This window comes from Schistocerca nitens, chromosome 3 (genome assembly GCF_023898315.1).
Source record: "Schistocerca nitens isolate TAMUIC-IGC-003100 chromosome 3, iqSchNite1.1, whole genome shotgun sequence".
Lineage (NCBI taxonomy): Eukaryota > Metazoa > Arthropoda > Insecta > Orthoptera > Acrididae > Schistocerca > Schistocerca nitens.
The window spans coordinates 561,969,583-561,987,344 of NC_064616.1; the positions used below are offsets into that span (position 1 = coordinate 561,969,583).

General features: G+C 41.9%; 1 protein-coding gene across 1 annotated transcript in view; it reads right to left on the reverse strand.

Annotated features, from left to right (window-relative positions):
- LOC126248468 (glycine dehydrogenase (decarboxylating), mitochondrial) overlaps positions 1 to 14,436 on the reverse strand; it is a 318,452-nt gene extending 304,016 nt beyond the window's left edge. Inside the window, exon 1 of the mRNA XM_049949479.1 lies at positions 14,018 to 14,436. Within this exon, the coding sequence (XP_049805436.1) occupies positions 14,018 to 14,203 (186 nt within the window). The 5' untranslated portion in view covers positions 14,204 to 14,436. The remainder of the gene's footprint in view (positions 1 to 14,017) is intronic.
- Positions 14,437 to 17,762: the final 3,326 nt, after the last annotated feature.

The following is a 17,762-nucleotide window of genomic DNA, read 5'->3' on the forward strand; positions in this document are numbered from 1 at the left end:
TTTAGATATTCGTTCACATATAAAGAACTTGGTCATTTGTGCATTCGTAAAAATGTGTGGCGTCATTTGAGGTCTGAGGCCATCTTCACCTCAATCAGACAATAATAAAGCCACCGTCATGCAGGACGAGCTGGGTAACGTGATTTATCGCTCTCCAGTGGCAGCTGTCGACTTAATTTGGCTCGCAAACCATACAGTTTGTTCACGAAAATGGAAACGCGTAAAACTGCAACGTTAAATCTGCTAAAAGGTACATTTCCTCCTCTGTCTATACGCTAGGCATGTTTTCTGTGTCATGTTGTTCTGTCTGTGGTATTCATAAATAAATAAAAACCTCAATATCTGTGAACATATAATAAGACAAGCAGGAAAGATACACGCCAGTCAGTAATGACATCAGCTCATAAAAGTTCACCAAATCGAATAAATTCTCTTCTGACAGAGAGCATACTTATATTTACATTTTATGAAATATTACAGGAATTATTTCTATTAATTTCATAAGAAAGTCCCGCAGCCTTTAACAAAACCGGCAATAAAAAAAAATGGATATAGCGGGATGCGAAGCCTCTACCTTCTGTTCCGTTAAGTGGCGTCTCTGCAAACTACTTTTGGCTGAAGCTCTGCTATCAGAGACTTTGAATTTTATGTTACGATCTTCTAAAATCTAAAAATCTAAAGGTTTTAATGACCGAAATGTTGTTAATTGACATTTAATTATAACAAATCTTAACAAGAACAGCAGACACGTTTTGAATGAATGTTCAATGCGCCGTTGCCTTTATAATGCTTACTTTCATAACACAGGAGCTATAACGGGAAAATGACTAAATATTAAAATTCTTTAACCAACAATACGACGTTTCCCGTGACTTTATTACAACACATCGCATCGATAATTAAGCATTCTTGGGACAGTCATTCAATGTGCTGGTGCTTCAAAAACAGCATATATTAATAGATTGTAAAGTATCACACAAAATCCAGGATATGAGCTCCCGCTGAACACAATAATTACAGTATGGCGTCTCCTTTTCTGCTAGTGACGTAGGGAGCGTTCTTGCTCCTTTTTGGTTACCCTCTGCGTGGCACGTTGCCGAAATATCACATAACTTATTGTGTTTCACGTGGTGAAATGTCTCCTCAACGTGAAATAGGAGGAAGTGACGTCATAAACTCGTCGAGCGCAACGTTACGTTAGCTAACTCGTGGCTTGTGACGATGGCTTAAGCGCGTAGTTCTCATTCGCCGATAGCCGTCAGTGCATGTGTGTTTCATTTATTCATTTCACATTTCAAGATACTGAGTCAGAATTCGTATTTGGTCACTGTGGCATGTGCAAGTACTTCGATGGTTATCATTACCTCTGCTACTGTGGAGCTGCCGTGATGAAACACCTTTACTTAACAGTTATATTACGCACAGGGCTGAGTTTACGGTTTGTCACTTGAACTGGTAGATCGGAGAGAAACACCAGTCGGTAGCAACGTTCTCTGGTCTGTCTCTTCTACTGGATCCAAAACTTACGTTAAAGCGAAAAAATTCCATCTGTTAGGAGAGCGCTGCAAACTGTTATCCAGCGAAACTACCTATATCACGTTGGCGAAGAAACGTCGGCAGCAAGCCAGTCATGGATAGTAGATGGTACTGCGAACAAGTAGAAAATACACACGGAGAAATAAAGTTTTCGACGTATGAAGTTAGTCCGGATGGAAAATAAAGAGTCGTGGGGTGAAAAGATGTTATACACTATATGATTATCACTAACTTGGCACACTGTAAATGGATCTAACAGCCATTCCGGCAGTAAAAACACAATATTTGCCTTAATTTTGATAACATTACTGGTATTTAATCGTTATGTTTGTAGTCGTGCGTCATCGGATTGTTTAATGAGTACTGCTAGATTATCTATACCACTGCACATTGGATATTACAGCACACGATTCAAGGCGACTCACTCCGCAGGGTCTTTTGCAGAACGACTACTCTGCGTTAAGATCTAATTCAAGATAGTAAATGAAAAAGAAGCTCTTCACTTTAGATCCATGCATACATTGCCATGATGTGATAGCAGCTGTTCTTTAACACTATCAGATACTGCTTACCGCCATTAGGTAATATCTAGCTAAAGTTATCCCAAAATCGGATATAACACGTGAAACGATGGAAATGCTAACAGGCTCATTTAGAGTAATTATTATCCTATTGTGGTCTTACATCAGCTTCAGAAATGTAGGCAGTACTACTCGGAAACTGAACGAGGCATTAAAATAGCGCCTGGATTGTCATACTGCATTGAACCTAAGTCTAAAGGTACAGTTACTTTGATACCACGATCAAAAGCTTTGAGCTAGAAGTAGTCATTATTTGGTGAAGATAGGGTGATATGCAGGTGATTTATTACCACTAACAAGGGAACCTCCCCATCGCACCCCCCTCAGATTTAGTTATAAGTTGTCACAGTGGATAAGCCCTGAAAAACTGAACACAGATCAATCGAGAAAACAGGAAGAAGTTGTGTGGAACTATGAAAAAAATAAGCAAAACATACAAACTGAATAGTCCACGCGATGATAGGCAACATCAAGGATAGCGTGTGCTCAGGAGCGCCGTGGTCCCGTGGTTAGCGTGAGCATTTACGGAGCGAGAGGTCCTTAGTTCAAGTCTTCCCTCGAGTAAAAAGTTTAATTTTTTATTTTCAGTTTATGTGACAAACTCCCATGATTTCATCACTTTTTTGGGAGTGATTATTACGTCCACAAGAAAACCTAAATCGGGCAAGGTAGAAGAATCTTTTTACCCATTCGCCAAGTGTACAAGTCAGGTGGGTCGACAATATATTCCTGTCATGTGACGCACAAGCCGTCACCAGTGTCGTATAGAATATATCAGACGTGTTTTCCTGTGGAGGAATAGGTTGACCTATGACCTTGCGATCAAATGTTTTCGGTTCCCATTGGAGAGGCACGTCCTTTCGTCTACTAATCGCACGGTTTTGCGGTGCGGTCGCAAAACACAGACACTAAACTTATTACAGTGAACATAGACGTCAATGAACGAACGGACAGTTCATAACTTTGCGAAAATAAAGAAAGTAAACTTTTCACTCGAGGGAAGACTTGAACCCAGGACCTCTCGTTCAGCAACTGCTCACGCTAACCACGGGACCACGGCGCTCCGGAGCTCACGTTATCCTTGATATTGCCTATCTTGCGCATTGACTACTCAGTTTGTATATTTTGCTTATTTTTTTCATAGTTCCACACAACTTCTTCCTGTTTTCTCGATTGATCTGTGTTCAGTTTTTCAAGGCCTATCCACTGTGCCAACTTATTAACTAAATCTGAGGGGGGTGCGATGGGGAGGTTCCCTTGTGAGTATTATGATGTTTGCTGCTACTAGTATGTAAATGGAGTCAGTAGTGATTTTCACGAAGTCTCGGCCTTCATTATGCAAGCAGTTTTATCTTAGCGCTCCGTCTTTGTTCCGTAGCCTGAGTCAGCTGGACACAGCTCTTGATAACCGTTCCATCTCTTCGCGTACGTTTCATGGAATATGCCTCTGCTTTCCAGTTTCGTTTCAGGTCCTCTCGTATATGCGTTTTAATCACATTATTGTAGTTTATAATTTTTCGTTCATAATAATTGTTATATAAATTTATCCTTACTGGATACGCGTATGCAAAATGTACATCGTGCATACCAAGATACTGCAGTTAAATCACTCACCTCATTTTCTTTAGAACGATAATCTAAAGGAACATTACTGCGGGCAGTTTTTCTTGAAACAAATTTTGTATATTCGGTATGCCGTTCTGGCGATTATTTCACGCAGACAGTCAATGCACACAGCCTTCGAATGATATAATTATCATGATATATTACCAAATTTAGTAATAGGTGGCTGAAGTGTTTTTCATGTCTCTTTCCATAGAAACTTCATTTTTAAATGACAGAAAGCAATGATTATATTTATTTGTATTCGCAGACTGAAATGCGTACCGAATATGATTGGCGGCAAGACGGAAATGTTCAACGAATGTACGCGCAATTGTTCATTAAATTCTTTAGCCAGCTCATGTGTGTCACACTGATGCCAGGGTTTGCCAGTAAGGGACGCAATAGGAGGCTATTGCGCGCCACTAAAAATTTCTATAAATTTTAAGAAAAACTTTTATTTAACGAGTCACGGAACATAGTACCAACTTTAACTCCATATTGCATAAAGACCTTATCTCCGAATTCAGAGAAGGTGTGAAGATGTAAAAGTTCATGTACGTTAGCATTTAGCGTTTTCTTAAGTGCCATAAGAGGCTCATACTCTAACCACGCAAAAGAACACCATATGGTAACATCACCTCTATACCTCACTTTAAACACTACACATGATAGCAGGAATCAAACGATTCCATCGGAGTACTACAGGATATAGAGTGATACATCATTCCAAATCATTCGTTTAAAGTCATCCACTGTCCAGTGGTGTTGCTCTTTACACCGCCTCATGCGTCACTTACCATTGATTACAGAAATTTGTGGCTTATAAGGAGCTTATAAGGATTTGTGGCTACACACAGTACTAGCTCCATTACTGGTAGCACTTCGGAACTTACGAGTGATTCCTTCCGCAGATTCCATGTGATTTTTTACAGCCACTCTCCACAATATTCGCCGGTCCCTGTCCGTCAGTATACGATGTCTGCCTGATCTTGGTTTAGCTACGGTTGTTCCCTCGCGTTTCGACTTCACAATCACATTACCAACAGTCTACTTGAACAGCCTTAGAAGGGTTGAAATTTCACTCAGGTTGAAATGTTACTCAGGTATTCAATGACTAGTCCACTTTCGAAGCCGCTGAGCTATCCTGATAGACCCAATCTGCTATCACTACTTCTCCACGGACAACACAATAACACCCCCTCCCCCCCCCCCCCCCCGCCCCCAGCCTCCTGTTGTACTAGCAGGTCTGTCTCTTGCGACATATTGTCGGCAATTCCTCATTACATAGGGGTATTCGAATACTTTTGATCACGTAGCCCATTTATCCGAATCAACAATCTGTAAGTCGATAAACCTCTTTGAGAGAGCTCCTCAGATAACGTGACACAGGAATAGCTCACCTTGTTTAATTTGGACTAGTGACTATGCAAGATCTTTTCTGGGGTAACCGACAGCCGTGACGATATGCCCGTCACCATTCGCCACCTAGTGCCACGACTATAGTCAGGCCAAAATCCTGGTCACACGCTTGCGCCATAGACTTTATCTTTTACTGGGCAAGTTTTAAGTCTCCTAATTTTAAGATATCCATGAAAACTTTATTTCTGGATCGGATATGTATTCACAAATTGTTAATTATATTTTTCATTGAATAATTTGTCTCTTTAAATGAGGGTCTCCTAATTCGATATTTGTAACATTTCTGTAAAACTACCCCGTACCCCCGGCCCTGCCCGCCACTAACCACACAAGCCCTTCATCTCCACTTGTTCTTTTCCATTCCAGTATCCAACAACATGTTCTCCACAGATACGAACTATATTGCAGAATAGGACGTACAAGCGCTTTATAATCAATAACCTTGAACAATCAACAGAATATGCTAGTATCAGTTAATGAAACCAGCCAATTGCTTTACACAAGGTTCTAGTAACCAATCGTTCCCTTTTGCGATTTCGCACAACGTTTATACCAAGTAACAGTACGACAATTTCAGTCATATTAACCCTGTACTCAAATGCAGCTACGTTATTACGTTTTGTAAAGTGTTTAAATTTAGATTTTATGAAGTGTGCACATCACTGAAGAAAAATAAAAATAAATTTCTTATTACTACAGGATAAAAATATTTACAAATTTGGTAGCAGCCTCTAGTGCTCCACTGCAGCTTAGTAACATCAACGAGAAATTGTCTTAGTTCTAATCTTCAGCATACTGACGAAAAAGAGGAAACTTTGTTTTTAGAAGCTGTGCCATTCAGTTGCATTTTACAGTCTAACAATGGAGCTTGCTTGAGTTAGTCAGTTACGTGTTCCATTGATCAATCTCACGATAATCGTTATGATGTGGAACGTTCTACCACATTGAATTCACTAGAGAGATTGAGCACCTCTTCATGTCACCGGTTCAGAATTATGGCTCTGACGAGGAGTTATCTTCGGACACACATTTCCGGAACATTATGTTTACCAGAAGACACTGCCAAGTAATAGTGATGTAGACAAAGTGACGTCACCTACCCAATGGTAAACATGGACGGAGTTCGCTACCACAAAGACATCATAAAACACCGGACTTGGGTCGCTGTTCGACTCATGCACTTCCAATATGGTGAGGTGATCGGGAGCCACAAAGCTAAGCGATTTGTTCGGAAGATTTCAATAATTCTAAGGATACCCGAGTTAATTGTTCTGATTTCACTGCGAAGATGTTACTTGCAATTTTCCACGCCTGTTGACTTCTCGTCCGAAGATAAGTTACAGTGTGATCTTTAATTAACATCATTTTGTCTTTGAGATCCCTAAGAGAGGTGTCTCCAAAAATATTGCATAAATGAGGACTTGCTGAAAATTAATGCCTCCGAATTCATGTGAAAACACTTAAAGTTTTGTAAATAAAACAAATGTTATTAACATTCTAAGTCTTTGTTTTTCTTGTCTACATACAGGGCTATTACAAATGACTGAAGCGATTTCATAAATTCACTGTAGCTCCATTCATTGACATATGGTCACGGCACACTACAGATACGTAGAAAAACTCATAATGTTTTGTTCGGCTGAAGCCGCACTTCAGGTTTCTGCCGCCAGAGCGCTCGAGAGCGCAGTGAGACAAAATGGCGACAGGAGCCGAGAAAGCGTATGTCGTGCTTGAAATGCACTCACATCAGTCAGTCATAACAGTGCAACGACACTTCAGGACGAAGTTCAACAAAGATCCACCAACTGCTAACTCCATTCGGCGATGGTATTTGCAGTTTAAAGCTTCTGGATGCCTCGGTAAGGGGAAATCAACGGGGCGGCCTGCAGTGAGCGAAGAAACGGTTGAACGCGTGCGGGCAAGTTACACGCGTAGCCCGCGGAAGTCGACGAATAAAGCAAGCAGGGAGCTAAACGTACCACAGCTGACGGTTTGGAAAATCTTACGGAAAAGGCTAAAGCAGAAGCCTTACCGTATACAGTTGCTACAAGCCCTGACACCCGATGACAAAGTCAAACGCTTTGAATTTTCGGCGCGGTTGCAACAGCTCATGGAAGAGGATGCGTTCAGTGCGAAACTTGTTTTCAGTGATGAAGCAACATTTTTTCTTAATGGTGAAGTGAACAGACACAATGTGCGAATCTGGGCGGTAGAGAATCCCCACGCATTCGTGCAGCAAATTCGCAATTCACGAAAAGTTAACGTGTTTTGTGCAATCTCACGGTTTAAAGTTTACAGCCCCTTTTTCTTCTGCGAAAAAAACGTTACAGGACACGTGCATCTGGACATGCTGGAAAATTGGCTCGTGCCACAACTGGAGACCGACAGCGCCGACTTCATCTTTCAACAGGATGGTGCTCCACCGCACTTCCATCACGATGTTTGGCATTTCTTAAACAGGAGATTGGAAAACCGATGGATCGGTCGTGGTGGAGATTATGATCAGCAATTCTTGTCGTGGCCTCCATGCTCTCCCAACTTAACCCTGTGCGATTTCTTTCTGTGGGGTTATGTGAAAGATTCAGTGTTTAAACCTGCTCTACCAAGAAACGTGCCAGAACTGCGAGCTCGCATCGACGATGCTTTCGAACTCATTGATGGGGACATGCTGCGCTGAGTGTGGGAGGAACTTGATTATCGGCTTGATGTCTGCCGAATCACTAAAGGGGCACATATCGAACATTTGTGAATGCCTAAAAAAACTTTTTGAGTTTTTGTATGTGTGTGCAAAGCATTGTGAAAATATCTCAAATAATAAAGTAATTGTAGAGCTGTGAAATCGCTTTAATCATTTGTAATAACCCTGTATTTATTTCTCAACACAGTCACCCTCGTGGCGAACACATTTCTCCCAATGAGAGAACAGTTTGTTGGCCGGCTGCTGTGCCCCAGCGGTTCTAGGCGCTTCAGTCCGGAACTGCGCAACTGCTACGGTCGCAGGCTCGAATCCTGCCTCGGGCATGGATGTGTGTGATGTCCTTAGATTAGTCAGGTTTAAGTAGTTCTAAGTTCTAGGGGACTGATGACCTCAGATGTTAAGTCCCATAGTCCTCAAAGCCATCTGAACCATTTTTTGAACAGTTTGTTGTACTGTCACTATAGAGTGTTTGACTTTGCTGATGGAGCCACAACCTCTCCTCTGCTAGCACCGTTTCATCACTATCAAAGTGAAGTCCTAGGAAGTGTTTTGGAAATGGATGATAATCGTGTGGGGCAAGTGGGGACTGTGGATCCAAGGCGTCGGATTGTTGCAGATGTCGCAACCGTCGTGTGTGGTCTGGCATTGTCATGCTGAAGAGATAGTGCTGCATCTGCGGACGAATTCTTCGATTTCGAAACACTATTACAGCACGCTGTTTTCATGCACCGACGTAGTTACGTTTTACACACTGCCATGTTACACGCTAGAATTTGGAGCCCTTCTAGTGACAGAGGACTGCAAATATGTAGACACGAATAAAGATGTAGAATGTTAATTACGCGTGTTTTATTTAAAAAGCCATAAGGGGTTTGTTATCAAAATAGGAGGCATTACTTCTCAGCGTACCCTCGTAGCTCAAACGTCATTAAAGTCTAGTGATTGCCCAGAGTTAAAAATATCTTTCAAACAGATCGTCAGTTTTCCGTTTCCATGTTCAGCAAAGAATTTTACACTTCATATCTTTTTCTGCTCAGCACAAGGGATGTTATCGACTCCCGTAGCCGAAAAGCTGCTTGTAAACTACATACCAAAACGACGAATTCTAACGCACTACCTGGGAGTGCACAGGGTCAAACCACCGTTTCTTAGAACAACAAAAAGCATTTTTCTGTTGTGTTTAATCATGGTTTCGCTGATGGGAAAATTATAGCGTGGTCGTGGTTTTTACATATAGCGGTTTTGGATCTTTTTGTAGTAAGTTGAAATGTCATTGCAGATTTTTAGGGTGTGGATAATGCGTATGAACGCTAATGAGCTCACACTATTCCTGAATAATTTTCTGACGAGTGATTCCGGGATAAAAATTTACTGGCTATGGATAGACCAGTGTAGATCACTATTTGAACTTAACAGTTATGGATTTCTGTGGGTCGTCGAGACTGCACCAGTGGTACTTGTCCTCTCCGCTATTGTCAGTGAAAACTATACTGCCGTTTCCATAAAATTTATACCCACTTCATTTTGTTTCAATGACAGAAAGACGTTGTTATTGGTGATGAAGATAAAGATGTTGATTCTGATGCATTATTTAGGGTGGTCATTGTTATCAACGCCTTTCATGAATATGAATGCATTTATTGAAACGAACAAAGTATTTATTCACAAGCAATGTTCTGTGGACACTATGTTAGCTTTTAAGAGAACATTTGGTCGTATTAACGTTTCGGAGAGCAATGAAGGCTGGCTCTTTGGGGCCAGTCCGCGCAATGTTGCCAACTCCTAAAAAACGTTCCCCCTTGGATCAATTCGAAATCCTCTAAATTTTCCTTCGAACCCCCTAAAATTCCGAATAGGCGTCTGTGTTTGATAGATACATTGAAATATTAATAAAAAACATTCGGGTAGGAAGAAATGATGCTGTTTGTTAACTAACTTCGAGCTAAGTAAAAACAACAATGAGAATGGAAAAAAATAATGCACAGTACGAATTATTTTAATTTAACATGAAACAAAAATATTTCGGGAGTGACAAAAATGTGCTCCGATTTCGACTTACAAAACATCGAATATTTCGTCAAAGGTTTGAGTGTCATGTTGAGTTTTACTAGTGCCTGTGCGTTTGTGGTCATACGTTTTGACGTTCAATAATTCGAGCATACGAGTGGATGGAACGAATTTGACACACGAATCGCAGTCTATTTGCACTGTAAATCTTACCATCATGATACTCTAAAGTACTACAATAGACAGATTATATTTTTAATTACACTGTACGTCGAAAAAGCACGTTCGACACTTGCGCTTGATATTGGCAGCGCGAGTAGTGTAACTGAAAATTTGGCTATATTTCCAATACGCTTTTCTCCAGCTGAATCACAATCTTGAAATGCCTCGGTATAAAATTCAGCGGAGTTGGTTACATTCGACCAAGACTTATTTTGCAACGGATTCCATTCCGTTTTTATTTCATTCTTGTCGCCGTATAGGTGAGTTCTGTCCATGATCTCAACCGTTGTCATTTGCGCGCTCTCTATCTTTCTCTCAGAGTCCCCCCCAAAAACTCCCCAGCAAAAATAAAGCCCCTACAAGGAACCCTTTCAGTCTATCTTCCCCTAAATTTGGGGGGGGGGGGGGGGCGGACCTCTAAGTTGGCAACACTGAGTCTGCAGGGATAGCCGGTCTCTCGCCCTCTACAGCCACTGAAAACGTCATCACTGTCTGATCTACTGCAGTGGGTGGTTATAATCAGTCCACAGTAATACCCTTGAAAGTTGGGAAGCTGACATTGATGATATACTAACAAGTAACAAATTTATATTAGAATTAAACTAAGAAGTGATGGAAGATACTCATACAAGAGCAATGAATATTAATGAGACTAGTTGATCACTTGATAAATGAAATGACTGAGCCAGTTACTTTGTTGCACATTAAATCACTTCTCTAACGCCTTTGGAGTAGTTCTGCCTCAAAACAAAGTTTAAAATTTTTGCAACATTTGTTGAAGCCTGAAAAAATTGACGATAAATCTTCGGTTAAATTCGAGAGCTGCTCTCTTGTTATGAAAACGTATATAATTTAAGTATGACGTATAGGCAGAGCTAAAACTGCAGGCAATGTATGCTCTTAGATCCTCTTATCTAAAACGATCGCTGTAGGTCATGGGGTAATTTCCGAGCCTTGCAAGCACCATTCCTTTCCATCTATGTTCGGCTTCGCTGGTCGCAGTATTATTGGTAACAACTCTTCTTCCCATTGCCTCAGTTTTTCTCCTCGTTAGCGAGATGAATACATATAGGGGGATAAGAATATCTTACACTGTGCTATTCATACAGCCGTCTTTGGCTGCTGCGTCAGATATATCTATGCTCCTGATTCCTACACACCCAGTCACCGGCAGGAAGATAATTCTTTCCCTGGTTCTGCATATGAGAGACGTGTTTTTTTACTTCTCTTTTGAGGAAGTCAAGTATGTTTAACATGGCCACAGCAGCGCTGCAGTCGGTTATCTGGGCACGCACAGTGAGTTCCCGCGCTTATTGATTTCTCATAGAGGCCACAACGAAAGTAGTCGTCCGCGTTTTCGTTTGTGCTATTGTATGTTCCGCTCAATTGACGATATTTGCCATTCAGAATTTTTAATAATGAAATAGCTAAAAATTTGTCTATGTACTAACAAACTGCCTGAGATAAAAATTAAGCAATAGTACGAATATAAACTAAAAATTAACAGAGGCAAGCAGCATGGATTCATTCAAAATATCCTTCTCAACTAAGGATCTAGGTGCAACTAAATCGTCTTCATACTAATCTGAAGAGTAAAGATGCATTCAGAACCACCCGCATACATTTATTTTATTTTCAAGTATTTAACGACTCGTTCATAGTATAGATACGAACTGAGTGGACCGATTCGGAACTGTTGTTTATAAAATACCTGATTAGAGGACTATTTCAAAACTAAATAAGGATAGCCGCATTTTATTAAGAGTCAGTTTCCGTTAATGAGTCCCATTCGTACCACCGTATCTCTAAGCTCGGACTATTTAATTAAAAGAATTAACACCGTTAACCATTTGAGTACCTGTGGTTTCTGCCAAAAACTACCCTTTTATTATTATTATTATTATTATTATTATTATTTTAGAATGGCAGTGCCTTTAGTGTGAAACTAGCGATCTATTGCAAGACATGCACCTAGCGATACAGTGAGATACTTTTACGAATGTAGTGCAGTGTAGCAATCACTTAACGTCAAACGCGACAGTCGGTGAGGAGATTGTGTTATGATTGCAGAAGATTGTGAAACGGAAATGAGCGTTTGGCGTCATTGGCCGGGAGGCCCCTTACGGGGCAGGTCCGGCCCCCTTGGTGCATGCCTTATCACATTCAGCGCCACATTGGACGACCTGCGCGTCGGATGGGGATGAAATGATAATGAAGACAACACAACGCCCAGTCCCTGAGCGGAGAAAATCCCCTACCCAGCCGGGAATCGAACCCGGGCCCCTTAGGTCGGCAGTCCGTCACGCTGAACATTCAGCTATCGGGGCGGACGTAGGAGATTGTGACGTGTGTTTTTTTTTTTTTTTTATAGCGATCGTGTTGAGGAAATCATTGACAGTGAAAATAAGTATATGTAAAGTTATCGTAGACTAAAATGATATGCTGATTTTATGAGTGGTTTCGAAATTAAACCACTGAAGCAGTATGTACTTCTGATAAAAATTTATTAAATTTTAGGTCCCTTTTTGGTTGGTATGTAGGACTATTATTTGTTTTAGGCATTGTGTACTCATAGAATTTTCGAGATGTGGGATCATGTCTAGGAAAAACGCGAAATTGCTTTCAAATATAGCTCATGAAATGATGGGTTGTTGAAAACTGTATGTTCCAATGCTTCCAAAGTGAAACCACCTTGTTAAAATACCTGACTGTCTACTTTTTGCCAACTTTTTCTTTTACTCCTTCCTTACTATGAAGATAAAGATCGTTTTGTGAAAAATTTGAAAATTAATTTCTTTTTACATTCTTGGGACTCAAAGGATTAACAGTAGTTAACTTCTTACGTATAAACTTTTAATACACAATTTTATTATTGATAAAACGTTTCTGTCTTCTGTCAAAGGCTTTAATTTTCTGAGTTAATATGTTAATTATGGAACAATGTCAGTGCACATTTTGTACATTTGCAAAGGCCTTATTTTTGTAATGGACTCTAATACCACTTTGGAAAAAAAAAAGACACAGACTGATCGAATTACTAACAGTCTTAACACTAGTGCACGAGCAATTTTTTTTCTTTTCTTTTTTTTTAGGCATGTTGTTGCACTCTGCTGGAAAATGTAAACGAAGGAATTCCTACGCGACAAAGACACACAAAAAGGTTTTGAAGAATGAACCGAACGAATACAGATGTGTGTGGCTCAAATGGGGCCTTCTTTGAAATCGACCCACTAACTGAAGATATCTGGATAGTATACAAATTTGCAGCATCAATCTTATTTCTCTTACGTGTGACCTCGTACATGACACTTTCAGATTGAGTTCTAGAGCATATCTGTAGTGTACTGCTTGTCCGCTGGCGCTGAGGCGATCGATTCTAATTAAATGTACCTCAGTAGGAGCGACAAAATTCCAGGTAGAGTAACAGTCGCGCACTAATACACCACAGCAAACAGCTCTTCAGTAATGCGAACATTCCGTTTCTTTCGGATAAGTTTGCCGTGGCTTCAATTGAAGGTTATCGTCCTTGCAGAATTGATTCACATGCAGTGTAAATCAAAATTATTACACAAACGTGAAATACTCACACGTGGGTCGTCGGTTGGAATAGATCTTCGAGGCGCTACGGTAGGCTGACGACCGAGGTTACAACACGGTAGGGATTAATTAATTGCATCTACGGAGAAATGCGTATCTGAATAGGAATGTAGTCATAACACTATCGGAAAAAGTTTAAAACAAAATTATCTGGAAATCATTGATCTAGCAGTAGTTAATTACTGTTCTGTGTGTAGCAGAAATGGACTCTGCCTTTATTTGACAAAACACAGAAAACAGCTTCCTCCTCAGTGTTCCACGTTTCAACCAACAACTGACCAGTGATATACAGGTTGCCATTACCCAACAGGCCCGTGGTGTAAAATTAAATTAGATGAAATGGTAGAAATACCTTGTAGCCAATGAGCTCCAGCATTTCGGTCTGTTGGCGCTCGCGTGGTCCAATGTGACGTGCAGGAAATTCGGAGTTCTTCGAAGAAAGACTCTGTAGCCATGACTGCGTCGTAAGGTGACGTTCGAGAGGAAGGCGAATGCAAGGGACGGCGCCCCTACGCAGGATAGAACATACGCGGAGCATTGCGTTTTCCCTCGTGGACACTGGCCTCGGACTGACCGCTGCAGCAACTGTAACGGAATGTCGGCCTCCCGCGTGCGCTTATCGCTGGCCAATGACCGTCCAGTTTATACACCCTCTTCTGCCGTCAGTGTAAACACAGTACCTCTTCTACTTCCCAGCTGGCTGCACATTAACTGTGGAAGGGCTGTATGCAATGGCAGGACTTAAGTTGCGAAATTTCCACGCTGAAGTGTCACCAGCAAATAGATATAACGTCTGACATCGTGCGAAAGCGGTAGCCTGTTCCAGTTGTTTGTTTACAGTCAGCGAAGATAGCCTTTGCTGTTTACTGCAGTTCAGCCCGGACTTTAGGACTTCGACTGTAGGTTGATAGTGAGTGCCGGAAGTATGAATGTCTCAAACTGCAAAATAATGCAGATACTTAACATTCCTCGATCTAAAGTCTTTAACAGCATAAAAATAATAATAATACTGACTTAATTAACACACAGTGTGGAGTACATAGCTGGTGACTATCGAAGCCTGACGATCTAAAGCAACGACGACTGGGAAACCTTTAAAGCAATCAACAAACGGCACTAGATTGTCTGACATCAGGATTTAGATTGTATTGGATTACGCGAGGGGTGTTCAGTAAGTAATGCAACATACTTTTTTCTGAAAGCAAGCTTGCTTTATTCAGGGTACCAATGCCCATGTTATTCCCCACTCTTTGTGCAATAAAACTCTAGTTTCAACATAATTTGCGTTCAATGCAACGACCTCACGCTACCTTACTGGGATGGCCTGCATACCCGGATAATAACATTGCACTGCTAGATGTCGGAGCCAACGTCTCGGTCGATGCATCCACGTACTGCTTAGCACAGAGCACACCATTTGTTGGGCCAAACGGATGGAAAACGAAGGTGCGAGATCCGGGCTGTAGGGTGGATGAGGAAGAACACTCCAATGAAGTTTTGTGAGCTCTTCTCTGGTACTCAGGCCTGTGTGAGGCCTTGCGTTATCATGGAGAAGGGGGTGTTTGATTCTGATCCGTCGATAATCTCGAATGAGTGTGTCCGCACGTTCCAACATATCAGGAGTCACAGCTGTATCCCGTCGACCTGCTCGGGTGGGGGGGAACCGGACAGATTTGAGCGACCTTGTTCCTTGTTGCGATTATGACAGACACATAGCCCAATGACTTACCGTGTTTTTGTTCTCTGCTAGGTCTCCATACGCATTGCGAAAGGGCCTGTGAATATCTCCAATGCTCTGGTTTCCTGCCTAAAGAAACTCATTGACATCTCTCTGCTTGGAACGCGCCTCCGTTATAGATGCCATTTTGAAGGTTAAGTACAGCGCCGCAACTACCGTAACTTCATGAAACTATAGAAGTCGAAGCAGGAATATTCCATCATATCCCACAAGAAATTTCGCATTGATCGAGAAAAAAATCAATTGCATTACTTATTGAACGCCCCTCGTATTAGATTAGATATACTTTTTGTTCCATATTCCAGAGTGAGGAGATCTTCAAGGATGTGGAACATGTCATAAAAGAAGAAGATACATTGAAGAGCCACAAAAACTGGTACAGCTGCCTAATATCGTGCAGGTCCACCGCGAGCGCGCAGTGCCGCAACAAGACGTGGCATGGACTCGACTATGTCTGCTGAAGTAGTGCTGGAGGGAATTGACAATATGAATCCTGCGGGGCTGTCCATAAATCCGTAAGAGTACGGGGGGGGGGGGGGGGGAGATCTCTTCTGAACAGCATGTTGCAAGACATCCTAGATATGCTCAATAATGTTCATTTCTGGGGAGTATGGTGGCCAGCGGAAGTGTTTAAACTCCGAAGAGTGTTTCTGGAGCCACTCTGTAGCAATTCTGGAAGTGTGGGGTTTCGTATTTTCCTGCTGGAGTTGCCCAAGTCCGTCGAAATGAACAGTGGATATGAATGGATGCAGGTTATCAGACAGGATGATTACGTACGTGTCACCAGTCAGAGTCGTATTTAAACAAATCAATGGTCCCATATCACTCCAACTGCACACGCCCCACATCATTACAGAGCCTCCACCAGCTTGAACAGTTCCTTGCTGACATGCAGGGTCCATGGATTCATGCGGTTCGCTCCAGGCCCAGGCGAGGCGTAAAGCTTTGTGTCGTGCAGTCATCAAGGGTACACTAGTCGGCCATGGCTCCGAAAGCCCATATCGATGATGTTTCGTTGAATGGTTCGCACGCTGACACTTGTCGATGGCCCAGCATTGAAATCTACGGCAATTTGTGAAACGGTTGCAATTGTCACCCGCAACGATGTCGGAGAAATGATGTTTTACCAGATTCCTGATGTTCAAGGTACACTCGTGAAATAGTCGTACGGGAAAATCTCCACTTCATCGCTAACTCGGAGATCCTGTGTCCCATCGCTCGTGCGCCGACTATAACACCACGTTCAAACTCACTTAAGTCTTGATAACCTGCCATTGTAGCAGCAATAACCGATCTAACAACTGCACCAGACACCTGTTGTCTTATATAGGCCTTGCCGACAGCAGTGCCGTATTCTGCCTGTTTACGTATCGCTGTATTTGAATACGCATGCCTCCTCAGTGGACGAGGTCCTCAGTGCCTGAAATCGCAGAAGCGCTTGTCTCGGAGGCAACTAGCGCTAAGTCTTGCGATGAAAGAAGTGTTAGGATCGAACGTCAGCACCGCACTCTCTAGAAGCGGTGAAGATTTGGTGAAGATTTCGTGCGTTGGCAATAACTGCGAATCAAACCATGCAAATGGATCACTATTCCGAAAACTGGCACTTGATATTGATGGAAATGATCGTATTGTGTCAGTGGCCGGGAGTTCCCAGGCGGGAAGTTCGGCCGCCAAGTGCAACTCTTATTGAGTGCGACGCCACAATGGTGAACTTGCGGACACAACAACGCTCAGTTCCTGAGGGGAGAAAATCTCCTACCCCAGCCGGGAATCGAACCCGGGGTCCCGTGCGCGGCAGCCCAACGCGCTGACCATTCAGCTAATGGGACGGACTTGATATTGATTATGAATCAAGATACACTGCAGGAATTTCACCGAAAAGAATTTCAAACAGATGAATAAGTAAAATGTTATATCAATATACACTGGAAAAATATTCGTGCAGCGATCTTCTACAGACGTGGATATATATATGAAAAACGAAAATAAAAATAATAATTGGGTTTTGAACATGAGGCGCAAACGCAAAATTAAGAAGCTGCGATGCTGACCACTGAGTCACCGTTTTGTTCTAGGCGCTTCAGTCTGGAACCGCGCGACCGCTACGGTCGCAGGCTCGAATCCTGCCTCTGGCATGGATGTGTGTGATGTCCTTAGGTTAGTTAGGTTTAAGTAGTTCTAAGTTCTAGGGGACTGATGACCTCAGATGTTAAGTCCCATAGTGCTCAAAGCCATTTGAACATGGCACCGTTTTGTCTGAGGAGATTGCGGGCTAAAAGGCACATAAATTGTTGCAAAATACCTCGAAAACGTTGATAGTCGTTTTTTCAGAAACGGTAATCTACGTATAAGCCAAGAC